Source organism: Colius striatus, chromosome 17 (genome assembly GCF_028858725.1).
Source record: "Colius striatus isolate bColStr4 chromosome 17, bColStr4.1.hap1, whole genome shotgun sequence".
Lineage (NCBI taxonomy): Eukaryota > Metazoa > Chordata > Aves > Coliiformes > Coliidae > Colius > Colius striatus.
In genome coordinates, this window is record NC_084775.1 from 13,438,705 (window position 1) to 13,459,566 (window position 20,862).

General features: G+C 46.0%; 3 protein-coding genes across 6 annotated transcripts; 1 reads left to right on the top strand and 2 right to left on the bottom strand.

The window, feature by feature from the left end:
• Nucleotides 1–628: 628 nt before the first annotated feature.
• SNRNP35 (small nuclear ribonucleoprotein U11/U12 subunit 35) lies at nucleotides 629–10,956 on the bottom strand. 3 transcript variants are annotated; one of them, XM_062009756.1, is made up of 2 exons: nucleotides 10,935–10,956; nucleotides 629–1,642 (listed from the first exon to the last, which is right to left on the bottom strand). In XM_062009756.1, exon 2 carries the CDS (start codon nucleotides 1,637–1,639, stop codon nucleotides 842–844), a length of 798 nt encoding a protein of 265 aa, XP_061865740.1. In that variant the 5' UTR covers nucleotides 1,640–1,642; nucleotides 10,935–10,956; the 3' UTR covers nucleotides 629–841. The 3 variants fall into 3 exon arrangements, with proteins under 3 accessions (XP_061865740.1, XP_061865737.1, XP_061865739.1); XM_062009753.1 differs by lacking the exon at nucleotides 10,935–10,956 and adding an exon at nucleotides 2,216–4,450; XM_062009755.1 differs by lacking the exon at nucleotides 10,935–10,956 and adding an exon at nucleotides 2,061–2,173.
• Nucleotides 2,404–6,995, top strand: RILPL2 (Rab interacting lysosomal protein like 2). The gene is made up of 4 exons (XM_062009757.1): nucleotides 2,404–2,856; nucleotides 3,644–3,795; nucleotides 6,047–6,157; nucleotides 6,665–6,995. Exons 1-4 carry the CDS (start codon nucleotides 2,512–2,514, stop codon nucleotides 6,687–6,689), a joined length of 633 nt encoding a protein of 210 aa, XP_061865741.1. The 5' UTR covers nucleotides 2,404–2,511; the 3' UTR covers nucleotides 6,690–6,995.
• KMT5A (lysine methyltransferase 5A) lies at nucleotides 8,843–19,541 on the bottom strand. 2 transcript variants are annotated; one of them, XM_062009750.1, is made up of 8 exons: nucleotides 18,959–19,541; nucleotides 18,457–18,650; nucleotides 16,318–16,474; nucleotides 14,618–14,834; nucleotides 13,742–13,826; nucleotides 13,355–13,414; nucleotides 12,118–12,308; nucleotides 8,843–11,071 (listed from the first exon to the last, which is right to left on the bottom strand). In XM_062009750.1, exons 1-8 carry the CDS (start codon nucleotides 19,095–19,097, stop codon nucleotides 10,861–10,863), a joined length of 1,254 nt encoding a protein of 417 aa, XP_061865734.1. In that variant the 5' UTR covers nucleotides 19,098–19,541; the 3' UTR covers nucleotides 8,843–10,860. The 2 variants fall into 2 exon arrangements, with proteins under 2 accessions (XP_061865734.1, XP_061865735.1); XM_062009751.1 differs by having other exon boundaries at nucleotides 18,556–18,650; nucleotides 18,959–19,187.
• Between the last annotated feature and the right edge of the window lie 1,321 nt (nucleotides 19,542–20,862).

Here is a 20,862-nt window from a genome sequence, read left to right on the forward strand (position 1 = left end):
TACAGGTTAAAACACTTTTCAGCTACAACCAGCAGTGAGCCCACCTTCCAGAAGATATTTAAACCCTGTGCAGGGAGGACAGCACTTGCAGAGCACAGCAGAGGACAGAGCAAGTAAAGTCACATTTAGCCATGACGCTGTCCTTCAGAGGTTATCCATAGAGTGATGAGGCACACAAGGAGTTTTCTGATCTGCTTCTTGCTCTGCAGTGCACATCCCTCTACTACAGAGGAATTGCATCCTCCTAGGCCATAAAAAGTGCATTTCTTATTCCATGCTTCTCTCCCACCTCACACAACTAGTTAAAGACTAGTATTCTAAAGATCTCACCTGTCTCAATGTCTTCAGGAAAATAAAGTCACATCCCATCAGCTTCTGGTTTGGGGTACATTTTTCAGCAGTTTAGCTTGTTGCTATTCCATTCCTACTTCTTCAACAAGTGACTATTTAATAAAGAGCATCTGTCTCACTAACTGAGCGTGGACTGGCACGTAAATAATGAAATGTGGAGCTCACTCATTGAACTCTGATCCAGGCAGCACAGGTATGAAACAAGGCAGGTACTCAATTTCAGTAGGGTGCCTGAACACGTGGTGCATTTCTTACAGCATTCACCACCTCAAAAATATCCATACAGAAGTTTATTCTCCCTGAAGAACAATTCAACACACACTCTGAACTGCATTAGCAACCAGAGAGAGCTGCTAAGCAGATGAGAGTCACAGGTATGAGACAGTAACGCTGCAGTTTGTTCTGGGAATGCAGCTCAGCCCCAAGCTGGAGGCAACACCTGCAACTGAAAAGTTGGTCATCACAGATCCAGACGACAAGGCACGGTCACCTATCGATATTTATCCTCATCTCTTTGTTTCTTGGTATCTCTTTCCCTGCTCCGGTCTCGATCCCTGTCCTTCCTGTCTCCATCCTTCCTCTCCCTCCCTCTGCTTCTCTCCTCTTTGGAGTCCCTCTCTCTCTCACTGTCACCCCATGCCCACGACCGCTCCCTTTCTGGCCATCGCTTGTCTCTGCTCCTGTCATGGTCTCGGTCCCGTGTTCTCCACTCCCTTGTTCCCTCACAAGACCATTTTCTTTTCTCTGCTGATCCCTCTCCATAGAAGTCACTTTTCACATTTGGCAGATTGATGGGCTTTCGGAAAGGTCTGTCCCGCCCTCCGAACCGCAGCTGTCCCGATTCTTTTTTGCCTCCGAAACCACCTCCAAGCCTCCGAGGAATCCATCCTTTGAGAGTTCTTTCCAGTTCAAAGTCTACAAAGATCTCATGTTGATCAATAACCAGCCTGTTGGCATCTCTGTGGGCCTTCAAGAGAGCACGCTCCTCTTTGTACTCAATAAAGGCGTAACCCTTGGAGAATCCCGTGACCAGGTCTCGAACCAGACGGATCTTTCTGATGTCTCCGTACCGGGAAAAGACCTCCTTTAACTTATCTTCTGTTGTCTGAAGATTGAGCCTTGCTACGAACAGGGTGAGGTGAGGATCTCCTGTAACTCCCTTGTTGGGTACATAGCGTGCCAACATAGCCCTCCAAACGGCTCGGTCATGGGGCTCTTCATCCGTGCCATCAATGCTCCCGGCTTTGAGGGGGTCATACTCCTTTGCTATGGGGGCCCAGTCATTCATTGTCTGGTGGGGAAAAAAATGGCAGATTGAGAACTATTTTAGAAAGAAACCCCGGTACCACAAAAAGCACTGTCAGCACTGGGCTTTTCAGCCAAAAATCCCCACAAGTGTGGCAAATAAATAAAACAGCAATGTCGACGCTGTTTGAGTTCACTTCCTGGGGCAAAGCCACGTCGGGGAGCCCGGATCGGCCCCTGCGGCTTCGTTCTTCCCCTGAGGGGGGCTCAGCCCCGCTGCCGGCGCTGAGGCGGCCCCGGCTCTGCTCCGTGTCCCCGCCTGACGAGGCCTCACGGCCGCGTTCTCCCCGCCTGACGAGGCCTCATGGCCGTTCTCCGCGCTTGAGGGAGCGCCGCGCCCCGTTCCGCCCTCCGCGGCCGCCCAGACCCCGCCGCCTCCCGCCAGCCGCGACCACACCACTCACCCGCCTCGCCCGGCGCGGCTGGAGGGCGGCTCTTACTGTGGGCAGCGGCCGATTCGGCGGGCCGCGGCGGGGCGGGGGAGCCGCCTCCCTCCTGTGTTTACTTTATCCCCTTTTCCCGCTCCCCGTCCGGCAGACAGCCGCCAAACACCCCTCACCTCGGCCCCAGAAGCCGCCTGACGCGCGTTGAGGAACAGCCGATGCGATTACCTCCCCCGGCCCGGCCCAGCAGTGCAGCCGCAGTCCCCTCACGGCGGCGGCAGGCGGGGGGTGGGTCGTGTCTCCTGAGGGGAAGGGGCAGGGCGGGAAGCGCCGGCGGTACGCGGCCTTCGCCATGGAAACCGCCGGGGGCGGGAGGGATCGCTCCGCCCGCGGGCCCCGCCGGCAGCACCGCCCGGGCCGGCCTGCCCTGCCCTGCCCCGAGGAAGGAAGTTAGCGACCGGCCGCGCCGGGTATGCAGCAGGGCCGCGAGGAGGAGGAGCTGGAGGACGAGGAGGAGGAGGAAGGGGACGCCGGCCCGGAGAAGGCTCTGGAGAAAAGCCCCTTCCAGCTAACGCCCGGGGATGTCTATGACATCTCCTCTGTGGTGGGCCGGGACTTGCTGCAGCTGCGGAACGGGCCAGAGGTGTCCGCCACTCTGGCCCGGCTGCAGTTCAGGATCGTGAGGGTGCTGGAGATGCTGGAAGCGCTGGTGAGCGAGAGCAGCCTCGCCGAGGAGCAGCTGCGGCTGGAGCGGGACTGCTTGCGGCGGGAGCTGCAGGAGCTGCGAGCAGAGGGGGCCCGAGGCAGCGCCCAGCAGGTGGGTGCTGGGGAGCCGCGGCTGCCAGGCTGCGCACATGCGCCGTCACCAGCGCGGGTCGTGGCCCGGCCACGGGGCACGTGTGGGTCTTGAAACCCAACTAACACCACCGCTGATATCTTCTATCACAATAGAACGAGTCTCTGAAAGGTCACTTCTTATCTTTGTAGACAGCCTTGAAGCCCTTTCCAGAGCAGAAATCTTCAGGGCTGTTACAAGTCGCAGTGCTGTGGATCATTGCTCTGGTTTCACTTAATGACTAACCACTCTTTTAGCTCAGAACCTCTCCTTTTAGCAGAGGAGCCTAGGCACACACGGGCAGTTTCACAGAATACAAGGCAACGTGCCGCATGTGCTGGCGCTAAAGCTTTGTTACTCTGTGCGAAGGAAACACGTCTGTGACTGAGAAAGCCGTTACCACAAAGGCCTTAAATCAGGAAAGGAAAATTCATTTCCCATCTCGCTCTGCCACAGAGTTTTGGTGTGATGTTAGATTGCTCAGCCTCTCTCATCATAAGCAGATACAAGCAGCTTCTTGGCAAACTAGACTGCAGACTCTTTGGGACAGAGGCTTTGCTTTTAGCATTGGTCAGAGCCTGTCACAGTTGGGCCCTGTGCTTGGCTGGGAAATGCAGACACTCAGAGAACACAAAAGTAATACGAAAAACTATAATGAACTGCTTGGTAAAATAAAGCAGAATTGTAAGGAATCTGTACCAACTACATACTCTGAGTGCCCTGTTTTTGACAGCTCACGAGATCATGATCACTACCATTTGTTTTACAGCTCAGCCTTGGACCAGATAAAATGGTAATAGACCTCACAGATCCGAATCGCCCCCGGTTCACCTTACAGGAGCTGCGAGATGTATTGCAAGAGCGTAACCAGCTGAAAGCTCAGCTTCTTGTGGTGCAAGAGGAGCTACAGTGCTATAAGAGGTATATCATGATGTTGGCAAGGACTAAGTAAGAGTTACTTCTTGTCTGGAGAGCTTGCCAGATCAGAGAATTGCAGGTTTGAGCAGCTAGACTGGGCTAGGTCTATATGTGTAAGAGACATATGTGCTTCCAAGAAGCTACAAATGACAAATGGGAGGATGATGACATTCTGACAAAATCTCTATGCAACATAATATAAAAACTGAATTCCCTCATATTCTGCACAGTTTGCAGCCTGATCCCATAACTGCGCTGCTGTGAGCCCACACACAGTTACTCCCAGTCCACATGCAAGCCGGGTTCTCAAGCAGATGAGTTTGTCTGTGCAGTCACAGCAGTTGCACATGCACTGTTCTTGTCTAGAGCCATGTGCACACTATGGCCTGAGCACAGGGGTTTCCATCTCAGCTTTAGGGAGAACTTCCTTCCTCCTCCAACTTGCCATGGGGGATACTAACTTATCTATCACTCCTTTGCTTCTGCAGGGGGTATGGCATTGATCTAGAAAGCAGGATATTAATCATCATTCAAGATAAGCTGGGAACAGAGGGTTTTGTAAGGCACTTGAGCTGCTTTCAGAGAAGGATGCTGGTCTCTCTAGAAGGAACCAGCCTGGGAGAACCAGTGTGAGCTGAGGGTTGGATGTGGGAAAGCTCTTGCTTTTGGTGCTTAAACTCATTCACCTCCAAGGCTGCTCTCCCTCAGCCTCTGCCCCTCTCATCATCAGGTTTTATTCTAAACCTAGTGGGGCAAGAAACTACTTCTTAATCCTGACATAAAATGCCAGATCACATTAAGATTTCAGTGTAGATATTTCAGCAACATCTTAGATACAGTAAGCCCACCCTTTGCCTTGTCTGTAAGGGGCAGGCTAAGCCAAAAAGTTAAAGTTAAATCCAAGAAGGCAGTTAACAAACATTCCCCAGCTGCCTGGGGAATGGCTTCTGGTTCTGATTTCCCAGCAGTATCACACACTATAACAAGACAGGTTAAAAATTAACAGGGTGAATGTTTTCACTTCTTGAGTGATCTTCAGTCACAGTGTTGTGCACCTAGAGACTTTGGCATGGCTGCCTTTCAGTTCAAGTAATTCCATGTGGCTGTCTCCTCGTACAGGGTTACAGCTTAAGCCAAAACTCACTCTCCCTTTTAAACTTTTGCATAAAATCCAAATAATAATTGTACAGCCATAAAGAGCAGTTGTGCAGGGAAAGAGGATAAATGTGTCCTAAAATGTCATGTGTGTGTATTGGAAATAAGGTCTGTGTAGCACAAGGTAATCAACATCCTCACAGCCAATGGCTTAAAGTTACTGCTGAAGTTTGGGGATTGCATTTTTAATCACAATTTCTGAGTCAAAGTTGCCACACAGATATTGGAGATCTGCAGTGGCACCAAACAGCTCATGGTCCCATTTCTCCAAAAGGAGAATCTGCCTCAGAATTATCCCATGCCTGATGTTACAGCAGTTTCTACTCGCCTGTATTTTTGTTTCCCAGGCCCAGACGAGGGTTGCTTAGCTACTTTCAGCCTTCAGCTACTGCAGCCACAAGCCTTGATCCACTCAGCTCTCACGATAAATGAGGTCAGCTCAGGACAGTGAGTTGGCATGCTGTGAAAACATAATGTAGCATGCAAGCTGGTAAAATCTAACTCATTCCCAAGAAGGGGAAACATCTTTTGCTAAAACTAAAGCTTTTGCCTAAAGTAGGTGGTTACAACTGTGTGGAGTGTAACAGCATCTATGTAGGATAACAAAATCCACAGCTCCAGCAAAGCCTTTCTTTTCTGCTCTGTAGGATGGAAAAAGGAACAGGCACTTGCCTTGCAGGGAAGCTGGAATCTCCCCTCTGTTCCCAGCCTTTGTGGCTGCACTGAAGGTACCACAGAACCACTCAGGCACAGATCCACTGTTTGTGCCTGCACCCTGTGGTTACCTTTGGACTTGCATACAAACCCAGAGTTGCACTTCCCTTTCTGTTTTGTTATGATTTGCCATTTTGCCTCTCTGGAGAAGACAGCTTGTCCCTTTTTTAGTGTGCTCCTTAAGGCATAGCCTAAGCAAAATTCCATTGTAGTAGTAAAGGAAAACAAAGAGCAATTCATTAGGAGGAAGAGGCCAGGCTGCCATCCCCATCCTGAGAGCGCTCCTTCACCCCCATCCTAGGCTGCCCAGCAGTGGGTTTAACATCTGCACTGCTACAGTGTGCACAGAACCACAACAAATAAGCAATGCCTCTTCTTTTCCCAGTGGGATCATCTCACAGAGAATGGACCAAACTGAAGAACTGGAAAAAGAAGCCAGTGGCAGCAGCCCTGGCACCAGGAAGGATAGTGAAGAGAAGACAATCATCAAACGCCTGTGAGTTGGTCTGCATCTTTTTTTTTTTTTGGCAGAACATGGGAGAATACAACTTGCTTCATGCTTAGTGAATCCAGGGATGAATTCTGAACTTTAGCCCAGTTGGCTGGATATTGTTCTCTCCTCCTCTCCCTGTAAAATTAAAACCTAATGAAGAAGTCCTTTCCTGTGGAAAAAGCACTCCCCAGGAAGACAACCTCCACCCAGGCGGCACTTTTTTTTTTCCCTAGGAAAAATAAGCTTTTTGGAACAAAATGATGTGATTCTTACCTCCCCTGTGAGCACATTAAGACTCTGCTGTGGGAACACAGCTGCTGTCCCTCGGGGTTGGTTTGCATTGTATGAAGCAGCTGTACGAAGCACCCGCAAGCTCAGGCTGTGCCCCTGAAGTTCCCCAAAACAACAGAACACACTGACGCAGCCATCTCACTGCATGTTCCTTCTTTTCCAGTTGTTCATTACTGTCTCCTTTTTGTTGTTGAGGTTTGGTTTTGTCTTTTATTTTAGGTTCTCTTTTAAACATGGAAAATGAACATCCTCAAGAACTTCAGCACTCCTGTTCAGAAATGGCACTGAGGAGACCGACCACAGCCTCAGGGGAGTCAGTGATCAGAAGCATCACTCCTGCTGTAGAGAGCAAGCAATCTCAGAAAGTGTGTTGTATAATACTGTTTCAGAAGTCTGAAAGAATAGATTTTTCTTCACTATTTTTAGAAACTGCTTCAGATGGACACTTTTTGTATTTCTTAGATTCCTACCAGACATTACCCACATGTAGAAAATAAGTATTTTATACAAAGGTGGGGTTTCTTATTAAAAAAGCCTGTGATGATCTGTACTACTCTTTGTCCTGTCCACCTATCAAAGTACTCATCCCAAATAACTTTTGACCATGAAGGTATTTTTAGGTATTTTATTTTTTCACAAGCACATGAAGAGAGCAGCACAGGGAAGGAAGAACCCATGTGCATTGCAGTCCTCACTGCTCTTATCTGGAAAGCAACTGTGTCTCACTGCTTGAAGAAAACACCAGCATTGGTTTTTGTTCTGGGCTGTTCTTAGCTGGGTGATACAGGGGTAGTAGAAGCCTGTCACAGTCCACTCCACTAAAGAAAGATGCCACTGGGTTTTGACAACAGAAACCCTGCTCACACAGGACAGGCTGTTTGGGGTTGAGATGAAAGATGGTGGAGCAGAGCACAGCAAGGGGAGAAAAGCTGCTGCCTCATGCTCTGCCCACAGTAAAGACTGATTCTTTTCAGAGATACAAACATGCTCAAATTGGAGCAGATGTACCAAACATTTAGTTTCTGACAGTTCAAGGTCACCTGTAGTAGGCAGCTGCATTTTTCATAAGCTCTGTTCTTTCCATCAACTGTCACAATCTATGTGTTAGCTCCAGTAATGAGATTTATCACTAGTGGAAGCATATAAGCCAAACAGGAGCATAAAAAGCTTGAAAGATACCAATTAGGTCCCACATTTAGAAAAGTAGACTTTCCAGAGCAGAAGACTGAACAGTCATAAAAGGAGCAGTGACAAGTATCAGACTATGATCTTACTCTCTTCAGAAGTGAAAGCTGTCTCTGAAATCTTTTGATTCATTCCTTTTTATGCCAGCAGCATGAAAAATATAGGACACTTCACACACCTGCTCAGATGCACAATGCAATTGTGGCTTAACAGAAGGCCAGACTGCAGTTTCCTGTCAGAATTTGTTAGCAACTGTAAGGCAACATCAGATATCCGAGCTAAGCGAGTTGGTTTAGCCAGGGCACAGGGCTGCTAACGTCATTTCACCAACTTAAAAATATTAATAAGCCTTGGCCATGTCCCTGTAACATATTTTCTAGAGCATGGTAGCAGGGAAGAAAGTTACTGCATTTCCTTATCAGAGGCTGTGTGTTTAGGGAAAAAAACCACAATCATACATCAGCAAGAGCCAGGACACACCTCTGAGCCTGTGTGGTTTATCCAGGACTGCATTTTCCAACCTCCTTTTTAAAGGGAGGAAGGGGAGTTATACCCTGAACCACACTAATCACTCTACTAAGTCGTAATAAAACGATTTTGGGTAATAAACTGAAGAGACTACACAGAGCTGTGCAAAAGTAACAACCTGCCTTGAAGACACAGAAGACTAATACACCCTAGGACACTCTTTGCAGTTAGTGGAAGGAGACAATAATAAAGCTGTAATCATTCTTTTGAAGTTTACCATTTAAGATATTCCCTATTAAAAAAAATCTTAAGAAGTGGGAGTTCACCAGTTAAAGCACACAGGAGAGCACCCCAACATTTCTAGGCTAGTCTTTTTCTGGAATTAGCACACTTGCATCCACCCTGGTGCTAAGTGAGCTGCACGGCTTCTCTCTAGAAGAGCCAATTCCTTGGCTATGGCTACAACACAGGAGGCTACAAGCCCTGCCAGCACAACTCTGCTGCCTCTGGCAAAGCCATACCAGCCTGACAACAGCAGTTCAATCCCAACGGCAACTTTTCCTGCTGTTTACACCTTGTTAGAAGATGACACCTTTCTACAAGACATCGAGATAAAAACCCAAATGGTATGTTTCCAGGAAAAGGATTTGATATGGAGATATAGATAGATAGATAGATAGATGTATACACATATAAGATCTGTGTGTATATATATCAGTTCCTAGAAAAGTACAGGATCCATCCTCAGTGCAACATCAGCTTTATTACCACCTTCCAATGCAGTGCTACTTGATTAACAGTTAAGCATTTCAGAAAAGACAGTTTTCTTATGTAAAATAGGGAAGAGATTTCCCCTCCTTTACAAAATGCTGAGGAACAAAGGTTTTAAGCTATTTGACCTGACAGAGAACAAGCAAATGTTTAAATTACAAAAAACCCACAAAAGCATTTTATTCCAATTTTGAATGAAGGGAAGTGCTCTAGTAAAAAAAGGATACTGTACACTGCTGTAGTCTCTGTTACTGAGACCAGAGGAAAAAAAAATCAGTGCTGATTTGAACAAGTCAGCTAACAAAGCTTACCTGTAACTCAGTACTGTCACGTGTAAGGTAACAAGTCTCCAGTTGTCTTCAGAAATGGGGAAAATACAGAGGCTGTCTCTGATGAGCTTGCCTTGTGTTGAGTGGTAAATAACCTAAAGCATTTTATGGCTAATGATTTTCACAGCTTTCTTTCACAACGCTAATGATCTGCAAGGGAGACAGGTATTGTAGCAGCCACTTCATCAATAATAAATATATTCTTTATTTTACAGAGACATTGTCTTCAAGTTTTTAATTTAAAAAATACATCACTAAGCCACCTCTCTTGCTGCTGGAGCATACAGCCAGGATGTTGTTGCTATTTGACCTATCACATAGGAAAGCATCTAAGATTGTCCTAGAGGGCATTAGCTAGAACAGCAGCAGCCTTCGAGACATGAGGAACCGCAGACATTAAAGAGCCACAGATCCCTTGCTGACATCTTCCAGCAGCAAGCGTGGCTGATGGCTCACAGCCATTTTCATCTACACACGTGCCAAGTCTGCCTTGGCAAAAATTCCAACTGGTAAGAATTCATCTTTAACATAAAGGACCTGCATTGTATTGCCCGCCTAGATCACACATTTGGTTCTCCAACAGTAACATTACAAACGTCCACAAGATGCTCAGCGCTCAGCTCCCATTTCAGACAGTGGGACCAGACCATGCTGGACAGACCTACAGGACCAGGCAATAAGGAAGCTACTTTCTTAATTGCATGAACTCCATCATTACAGTCTGAAGCTGCACATGAAGATGACTCCTATTTTTGGAATCGCTATGCTCTGTTTCAAGCATTCACAGTAAATAAATAGCTTCTGATGGGGCTAATTAGCATAGGAAGCTTTTTCTTTTACTTCTTTAAAATCTTCTGGGAGACACCTCCAAGAATCAGCCATTGACTATAAAAAGTACCTTCTTCAATTTTAGAAAATAAGTAACATCAGACATTGATTCTCGCTGTGAAGTTCCATCTTCACATTACTAACCAGTATCAACCCAGTCTATCAAAATCCACCCTCATTTGGCTTGGAGTCATTTCTCTGAAGAAAGCAGCCAATTTGACCATCCATTTCCCTCAACACCAGTGCATTTCAACTTCATTGCCAACATGAGATATCACTGGAAAAACTGGATCCCTACTACAAATTACATAACAATGATAGTAGCATCCACCTCAGAGAAGCCTGTCAGCACCAGGTTGTATAAAGCAGCCTGACAAGCAGTCAAGCCATTGGATGTACGAGTCAGAGTAGAGAAGTACATTTACCATGATAAAGCTAATGCCAAGCTCATCACTCCACAAAGTGGAGCAGGAGATTCCATTGCTAAAGCAGAAGTACAATCCAAGTGATTAAGTTGCTGTGCAAGACTTTGACTGCAAGCTCAAGTGGCACTGGTCACTGTGCAGAAGTATTCAAATGTTATGAAGAGTTTCCTTTTAAGATACAAAAGTTTTGGCAATCTAAGATCAATTATTCAAGCCTGCCTGGAAAACTGTAATAGGTATTCAAATACTGCAAAGCAAAAAGGCAGTTTTTAAAGAGCTCAGAACACCGTAAGCAGTCTGCTAAGAAAGCTGAGGGAAGTGAGGACAGGGGAGGGGGAAAAAAAAAAATCCACTGACTCCTTGTACAGCACTCAGTCCAAAAAGAAAACACAACCCCAAAGAAGACAACTTAGTGTTTCAGCCATGGGTGAGCTTCAATGGAAGCTTTGCTTCTGTCTCCATAGTCATACAAGAGTTCTTCACCTGCTTTAATGTCTCTGGAAGCTATCAGTATGAGATGAGGCACACCATCAATGTCATGAAGCTTTGTTTGGCAATTGCCACATTTGCTGTGATTGATCAGTCTTCCGAGACGATTAGTTTCTTTTGTAGCATCAACACTGAAAGAACAAGAAGAGAAAGGAGGATTGCAGCATATCACCCAGTCACATGTGTGGACAAGAGCCAAAGTGCAAATCAGATAAAGAATGGGGGATATGCACAAGGCTTGAAAAACTAAAGCAAACCAGAACATTGCAGAACATTCACACAATTAAACAGACAACACACAACCTGGCAACGTAGGTAAACTAAAGCAATTCTGGGAGATGTTAAAGTTAACATAAACCCCAGAAAATGGATAACTTTGGACTATGCATTTGAGCTTTCTGTTTCCAAGAGCTCAGGTGTACAGGAGGAACAGCAGAACCCTGATGTAGAACACCACCAGAAAGACTTAATGCCTTAAATACCCTCCCCTAAAGAAAGCTGTGTCCAAGCTAAGTGGCATCTGCTGAGTAAGCCAGAAAGAGTCTCTGTCCCACAGAAGGCTGAGAATGCCTGAATACCACATGCCCAACTTCCACAGACCTACATACTAAAGCTCTAGTGTCCCTGTTGCATGAAGAATTGTTATGATAGCTACCATTACAGCATCTAGACTGCAAATCAGATAGAATATAGAGAGCTTCAAGGTAAGTAATACACAGGTTAGGTGGCCCACACTCAGTATCCAGTACTACCAGCCGAGGAGGAAAGAAGTCTTAGCAGTTACTTTGAGAGAACTGGAGTGATAAACAGAGCAATAAGGGGTGCACAAAGGATGGCTGTCAAGTGCTAGAGAAAGGAGACCTAGTCAAAGCCAGACAGTTTGTCCGTACTGCTCTTCAAACAAAATCCCTGCAACTCAGGAAAATAAGTTCATTTTACATGTGAATAAATTTAGAAAGAGGTCCATGACAGAGCAAGAAATCTCATCTAAGCAAATACAACTCTCCATACAGCTCATGCCCAGAGATACAGGGGGCTCTTAGATCATGAAACACTGCACCAGAAAGACTTCCTACTTCATGGCTCCCTTTAAAAAGAATCTTGCACAAAAACAAAAAAAGACCTAGCAGCATTCACAGCTTCTACCACACAACTATCACACTTCAGAAAAGCTTACCAGTATGTTTTGCTGAGGTACTGAAAATAGTACATATAGCAGCCTGTGGATGGATCTTGAGCATACACAGCTTCCCGCTTTTTAGCATCAGTGATCTCTATGAGATCCCCATGATATTCAACCACAAACTCTCCTCGATTAAAATGTTTAGTAGCAATCACTCCTCTCCCTTTGCCATCAATGTAATCGATCTGTCGAGTTGAAAAGAAAACCATCTGAGAAATTAGAATGTATTTACATGATTGCAAATATGCTGTTTACTAGGAAATTGAGTGATTTGTCATTAAAAAAGTGCTACAGCAAGGTACTTCTGTATTGCAGACAAAGCTGTACAAGCCCACTGCACAGCATTATGGAAGAAACATAGAATGAGTCTGGGACACACCAGTATTTTGACACCAAGTCTTCTAATCAAAGAAATGAAAACTAACTTTAAATGAGATATACACAGAGAAGAGTTCACTATTTTTCTCTTTTAATCTACCCATCCACTGAGGCAGTAAGCTTTTCCATTTCAGATGCGGGGTCACCATTAGCATACACAGGATAAAAAAATCAGAGGAACAGAAAGACTCATCACAGAAGCGACATTTATCACCCACCAGTACATTTCATTACTCCCCTGTAAATTGGGTAACTCCAAAAAGTTCTCATTGTTGTAGATGTGATAGTGATAGCTGCAGGCTGCTGCTCTTCAAGAATCACAGCCCTTCTGCACTTCCAAGAGCTATTTCTGCTTTAAATGCTAAGAAGTGTGATCAGAGTAACCCAAATGGTAAGCACTTCGTCCCAATAACCAGCATTTACTAGCAGTCGGAGGAAAACTGGTACAACCTGTTATCTCAAAAGCCATAACGAAGATCTACTGTTACTGGCTGTCAATAGGCTAAAAGAATTTGTTACCATACAAGCAGTGCTTATGAGTGTTACCTTCCAAACATGGCAACTAAGATGCTATATCTAATCCCATTTCTGAAACGAGATACTAAAGGGAGCAAGTGTATTTTAGTAAAGACTATAAAGCCCTCTCAATATCTATGGCTGAGGCTGTCCATAGTCTTCAGAGCCAAGTATTGCCCATCCAACAGGAAAGACTTCAGATTTGCTGCACCTTCATCTCACTATTGAGGAACTGCAGCATTTCTCAGACTGAATCTGTTTAAGCAGAAAGTAGAGGAACTAACAACAAAACACTGTATAAACAGTACATGGCTACTCAGGTTAGCATTGCCATTACCTTCATTCCTTCCTCTTTCCCACTTGTAATTAGCTCATCTATTTTCCTTCTCTCCTCAGTCTGTAGAAGAAACAAGAACAACAAACCCACAGTATTGTTGATAGCTGAAAGAAACACTCATTTTTCCAAATCATCCCATATCTCTAGTAAAACTGAACAGTAAAGAGGAAGATTTCTGTCCCCCAAAAATATATAAGCAGCCAGAGTCTGTCCTACAGGAACTGTTATCAGCATCTCCAAACTTGAAGCATGTTCTTAATAATGCTTCCAGTGCACAATGCTGGTTTTGTATTTGGCCAATGGAAGCTATTTACAGAGAGTTACACAATTCCTCAAACTTTCAATTGTCAACACTGTAAGTAATGTTATTTCAACCTGAAGCAGTACCTCTAGTTCAGATTTGCTCTTCCTGGAACTTCTTCTAACTGGGTAATAATCTGTCACTTTCCGATTTGGTGTTCTTCCTTGTGTTCTACGGGATAAGAAAAACACAGAACATAGATATTTCAGACTATTTGTGAAGTTACACCTCTGGGACAGAGGTATCTGTAAGAAATTTTTGTTTTCAGCTTGGTATGTTGAAACCTCATTGAAATGAATCAGTGTTTCTTACCAGTACTCTTCACTTAAGCCAAAAGCTATATCCCCTTTTGTCCCCCACACTACGTCCATTACTATTAGTACCAATTCTTTAATAAAAATGAGATACCACTGGAAACTCACTGGAGGTCACATTACAATCTGAAGCCCCCTGTGAGCCTTTACAGAAAGCACTCTTAAAATTCAGGTCATGAAAACTGTTTGGCAAGGAATTCATTAATACCAGGTCACATTGCTCCAATATCTTAAAGAGTATCAGCAGCCAGGAAATCTCCAACTCCTGTTTCTGACAAGATGCATTCCCATTTGTCCACAGAAAAGTAGGTCTTACTGGCTCATCAACTTATTTTACTATAGGCGATCAGCAGGTTATTTCACTTGAGATAAAATACCCTAGCCTTCCTTTCAAAAGTCAAAAAAAAGTCCTCTGCAAAGCAGATAAAAACTCTTTTGCATTTTGCAAATTTTCTTGAGAAAACAGAAGCTTCCTTTAAGATTTGTTTCCCCTAAAATAACCATTTGCTTTTAAAAAGGAAAAAAACAACAAGAGAAACATTAATTATAGGTCTGCCTGTGGTTTCTGAAGGACAAATGCAGATCAAGTCCTCCTTGTGCAGAGGGGCACACAAAAGAAAAGCTTTTACAGTTCCAGAAGTCACTTACTTTCTCCTTGGTCCACGTTTTGCTTTAACCATCTTCTTCTGAGCTGGCTTTGCATTGGCTTCATCAACACAGTCCGAAGGCAGAGGTGCCTTTTGAGTTTCTACAGTTTCTTGCTTTTGATCAGAGGAGGGTACTGAAGTATTGCACCCACCTTCTTTATCCCTCTGGTCTTCTGGTTTCATAGCACCTTCAATGACATTGCCACCATTCTTTTTTCCTAGTGACAGGAAAAAAAAATACTAAGGCTCTGAACTTAGGATCAACTATACCTTAGTGCTTTAAAAGAATTGCAATGGTTTCTAGTCCTGTCAAACACAAAAAAAAAAGAGGAAGAGAATGATACAAACTCCTTCTGCTAGAGCCCAGACAGGCTTTTACTAAACTTTATTGACTAGTCATTGCTACAGTATGCATAGAGGTAAGTAGAGCAAGAGAGGTTAAAACAGAGCCCAAGTACTTTGTCATCTTAGGTTTGCAACTCAGTTTCACAAACATTCAGCACCTTCAGAGCAGTGTTTGACACAAATGCAGTTTGTCACTCAGTGGCAAACCAAATTACTAATCAACATCCCTCACTGCAGAGGGAGAGGAAGCCTCTCTGGATTCAGCATTGCTGAGATCAATAGCTGCAGACAGTGGTACCAAGCGATCAACACCACACTGACATAATTCACAGGAGCTAAAGGGCTGGCACTTAGAAGAAGCCTACCGTCACAAGCAACATTTCCTTTGTTGCATGCATCCTACCTTGATATGACCACATCCTCCTTCTCACTCAACTGATTTTGAGGTAGGTAAGTATGGCTTAAAGCTGAATACAGTTTTTAAAGCACCAGGTTTAACACTCATCTGCTGAAACTGATTGTTCGGTCTCACTGGAGAAGTGAAACAAAACAAACATGGCTCAAGCCATGTTTGGACACGCTAAAGCCATCCTTGCCAAAACTGGGGAGCTAAATGAGGATCTAAAGGCCCTAAGTTCCCAGAAAACCTGACACTCCCTGAGTTGAATGTGACTTAAAATACTTGCTTGCTAAAACTGGTTGCATCAAAATGTTTTGACAAATTAACAAGGTTATTAAACGCACCTTAATCCCCTCCATCAACTTATGGAACATTCCCATTTCTAGTCACTACCATGAAGCATTTCTAAAGTCTGGCATTCAGAGCCCACAAGTCTGTGCTCCTCCTTCTCACTGTGCTTCTGTTTCATCCTGAAAATTTAACAATTATTTCCTCTTCTACCAGTACCTCTACCTCATAGCTGATCTCACTTTTAATTGCCTTTTATATAAAGTAGTCAAATTATAGAACAAACCAGCTTTATTAAATAAACAGATCTTACAAATTGGATAAATTGCCAAACACTGACCCAAAGAATCACAGCAGTAACAGAACTGCAGGGCAATCAGGGCATATTGACAACACAAGCATTAGCTTTTTATATCCAGAGAGACAATATAGACACAGCCAGGAAAAAAAACCAAACAAACCAGCACCACTAACAAAAACCAGATTAAACCTACGACCTGAATTTTGAAAAGAATAAGGATACTCTCATCTTTGCAGAGTCCCAGTTGTAGAACTGGACAAGCACCAGTCAGGCAGCTCCCCTGGCCTTCTTGACTGTGTATTAGTTTTCAAACTAAGCGTGGGGGGAGCACATTTAAGGAGGCAAGCAATCCAAAGATCAGTCTTACCATCTCCTTTCCTGTAGGTTTCCTTTAGTGTTTTACCCTGACATTTCACTTCGTGATACATGACGGAGTTTTCTTCTTGAAGTGGGGGGCGAGCACCAGGAGTTTTGTTAGGATTCAGGTAGCTGTAGATTTTGGATTGACCAATAAACACATTCTCCTAAAATAGACCCACATACAAATCAGTAAATCACAGGGAACCTTGTTAGTACTCACAACACACTGCAAAGACCAGGGCTGGCAGCTGACTGTGCTAATGCAAATTACAGTTCTTTAATGCATCATCCTCACTACTGTTGTTTTACTAAGTGAGAACAAAACAGTGGTAAGAGAGAACTTTACTAATGCAAACTCTTAGTCCAAGAGCACTTTCATGTGAAATGTGGCAGGATGGCGTAGTCATAACTGACTCCAGCTTCCATCTTGTGCTTCACAGTATGAAGTCTAGTGCCAAAAAAAACCCCTCCAACCCTGAGTTCCTCAGGAGGAAAGTGGCCTCAGAATGCAAGCCAAAAAAAATACGAATAACAGCAAAAATTGCTCAAGCCTAGAACATGTCAGAGAGGTATGAGCTTACTCAAACACTCTCATGAGGTGTCAAATGTTACTGCAGTTAATTATATGCTCTACTGAGCAACACAGAGGACAGGAATCAGTTTTGCACAGACTACCTTGAGTGACGCCTCTCAGTGAAGACTGGGAGATAAACAGTGCTCCCTTTTTATCCATTATATTTCACAGAATAAAGTATAAAAGCTCTGCATCAACAAACAAACATTAAAGACTTTATGTAAAGACAGAAAAAAATGGTTAAACCCTCTGGCATAGTCAAACCTCACAGTGACCGGGGTTCATTTGCTGGCTCTGGCTCCAACACCAATGGTGAGCAGTATCAAATTTAGCGAAGTTTAGTGGAGTTGTGTCACCTTTGCTTTTACAGTGCCCTGCCACCTCACCAAGTTTGACTGTGCAGTGTATGCAGGGCACACAGACATCTCAGTGTCTGGACAAGCAGATGCAGCTTGGCCAGAATGAGTTTTTCTTGGCTACAGTTTGACTCAACTAAATGCAGTTTTCCAACATTGTAGGCCGGTTAAATCAACAAAAACAGGCATATTTTTTTTTAGAAGAGCACACAAGGGCTTCCATTAGTTAATAAAATAGCTCAAATATAACTGACTGAAGCAATACTCCAGTATATGTAGCGAAACACTACAAAAAGTAAACAAGGCACACCATAGGATACACAGGATCATTTTAATAATATAATAATGAGCAACAAATTTTACAAGTACATAATTTACAGACAAAATAAAATCAGGTAAAGGCTCAAATCTTAGTCCAAAAATAAAATTTACTAAAGATTAAATTTATAGTAGGATAGCATGAGAAAAAGCAAGCCAGTTAGCCACTCCCTGACCCCGATATTTCTGAAAAGGCTATGAAAGACAAGATTCACTTATTAAAAAACAGGAGCTTTTATGGATGAAATACTATGAAGACACTCCATTTAACAACTGCAAGAAGCAAATGCTGGGCTGCAAAGTTACCAAGACTTAATGAAGAGTTTAAATACGAGCAGTTCCACAAAAAGCCAGCAGCAGTTAACTGCAGCAGTCCACTTGCCAGCAGAGCCTTGTGGCTTTTTATACACCATTAACAGGAAACGAACTATTTCTCCAGTGCAGTTTCCTCCCCTCGTTCCCAGCTCCCTGCCTGCTGTGCTCTTGGCGCTGCCGAGACGCGGCTGCCACGTCTTTGTCTGTGCCAAGCTTAAGACCCTCGAGAGCAGAGACATTCAGAGCAGAGCACATGAAGGGCTGCTGAGGAGCTCCGGGATTTGCTGCAGTAGTCGTAATAATTTTCATTGGAGATTAAATGCAAAGCGGCTATCAACCTTCCGGCCAACTACCTGTAACAGAACTACAGGACAGGGAAGATGGCACGGAAAGATTTCCGAGCCTGGGGCCTGCCTGCTCGCCAACAGCGCCGGTAGCGCCCCGCACTCGCAGAGCTGCTACGGCAGGGCACGGAAAACCACAGAAGGAGTCCGAGTTCACCCTCACCTATTTCTGAATGATTCGGGAAGCCTCAGAAGCCAGGCGCCCAGGGCCATACGGCTCCCCGGGGCAACGCACCTACCGGCCCGCTCGCACCGCGGAGGAAAGCGACGGACACACTAGTCCCCAGGAGCTGCGCGTCCGCTCCGTTCCGCTCGCCCAGGCCCGGGCAAATGCTTACCCCGCCGGCCCGGGAGCGGCCGGAGCCCTTCCTCTCGGCGTTCTCGGGGCTCGCCTTCTCCGCGCCGCCCGCCCTAGCCTTGGGCATGTTCTTCCCTAGGAGCAAGGTGGGAAGATCGGCGCCTGAGCCATGTCCGGCGCGGCCGCCCGCGGTCATCGCCCAGCCGCCGCGGCCAGCGCCATGTTTAAAGGGCTGGATGCGGCAGGGCGAGCCACTGCGGCCCAGCCCCTTCCCGGCGAGCTGCGCACACCGCGCGGGGGAGGAGTCCCGCCAGCCCCGGCAGCCCCGCGCCTCCCGGGAGGAGCCTCCGTGCTGCGGAGATGCCCCGCGCCGCCCGGCCCCCGCCCTGCGCCACATCCCGCCGTTCCGCCAGCCCCGGTGCCGCTCCGCCACGCCCGCGCACCTTTAGCCATGCCCGCGGCGGCGCGGCCCGGCGCCCAGGAGCCCCCCGCGCACGGGTTGCCCCGACAGTCCCCGAGGAGCTCCCCCACCGAACCCAACCGCTCCGCGGGGAGATGCCGCACTCCTCTCCGCAACCCCATTGGCTTAGCTGCGTGCCGATAACAGCTTCCACGACGCAGATTGGCGCTCACAGCCACTGCCCGCCCCCTCCCTCTCACACGGAGGTGGCCGCAGCTCCCGGGAACGATGTTTAAATGTGCGTCCCCTGGGCGCTGATTGGCCCGTGCAAAGGGCAACCGACGCTCTGATTGGCGGCCCGGGAAGGAACGCCCTTCCGCGGCGGGATCTCGCCACGTGGGTAGGGCGCCTCGTTGGGAGCGGGGCCCCGCCGCCCGTCTGTCGGGGTGGCCGTGAGCTATACCCGCTATCGCCGCCGCCTCGGGCTGCAGGGCATCGCCATCGCCCCGCGCGATCCCCTCAACAGGCCCTCCCTCTGTGGATCTCTGCCTTCCCTGCCACGGGGGCACAGCCCCTGCCACACCATCGCGGAGATCCAGGGGACCCTGAATCTCGGCGAGACTGTAAAGCCCCGCTCTATGACATTATTGCTCTTCTTTATGCAATGGCTAGTTTGAGTCTCCCTGGTTGAAATATAAGTGTACTAATTCCTCCTGCAATATTGACAATCACTCAAGTATCATGCATGAACCTAGGGCTCCTTTTTGTGTCACCCTGTGTTCTCTAAGGGCAACTAAAACACAGTGACACCACAGAGCTGTCCCCAGGCAAGACAAGAAGCCTTCAGCATCAATACCCTGGTCAGAACCTCATGACAAGTCTAGTACATACACTTCAAAATCAGGGAAGTAGGATGACAATGAGTAAAGCAGCAACGAGGTGAGAGGCACACACAGCAAGGAACTGTACACATTCTGACTTTGATAGTGGATGTCATCATGGAAGTTGGGAAATGGCCACACAGGATCTCTCTGGCACTCCATGTTAAGTAGACATATTGAGCAACAACAAAATGACTAGTCTTCATTTCTTATCTGTGTTAGTCCTTTCAAGGCTTATCTAATAGCAGCAGCCTGTGTGAGCTCAGGATCTGGGGCAGTGGTGGCTATCGTCACAGGGGACAGCTTCCCACCAAAGGCTTATCCTCGGCTGCAGGCTGCTGCTGCTGCTCTCTCCAGCCTTCCTACAGTGATGAATTCAGCCAATTCAGGATGGCAATACAACCAAAAACTATCCTTTTCCTTATAAAGAGCAACAGAAGAAAACCCCACCCAAACCTCATCCCCCCTAGGCAGTCAGGGAGCATAGCATTGACTGTAGAGCAGAGTGCAGTAGGCAGCAATGTCTGCCCCCTCCTCATTCTGCATAACAAGAAAAGACAAAAGAAATCCAGCTCTGCATCGTCACTGTCATTTCTTATGTCTGCATCTTCCCTAACAAGGCAGATACATTTCACAGAAAGGCACCTAAATTGCACAGGGTGTTGTCCTGCAAACTCCGCTGGACACAAGGCTGCAGCCACCTTACATCAGCTGGGCATCATGTTGGTGAACTCCTCTATCAAGGCAGGTACACACTAAGCTCTTCTGAAAAGAACCAAGGCCCTCTGCAGAGACAGGTCTGATTTTTCCACCCCAATTCACGCTGTTCTTTCCACACAGCTAGGATGAGGCTGGCAAAAAAAAATCTTCATAAATTACTAATGATGATTTCTTTCTTGCAGTAATTGAGGAACACTGTTCCTAATGTCTTGGGAAATCTCTGGAGACACCTTTACTGTGGTTTTGCTCAGGCTTTTTTGACTTGGATATTTTTAAACATTAATTTTAGAGATGTATATTAAACAAAGCAAGAGTTTGCCTAGCAGCTGGGCAGGCCGCCACGAGA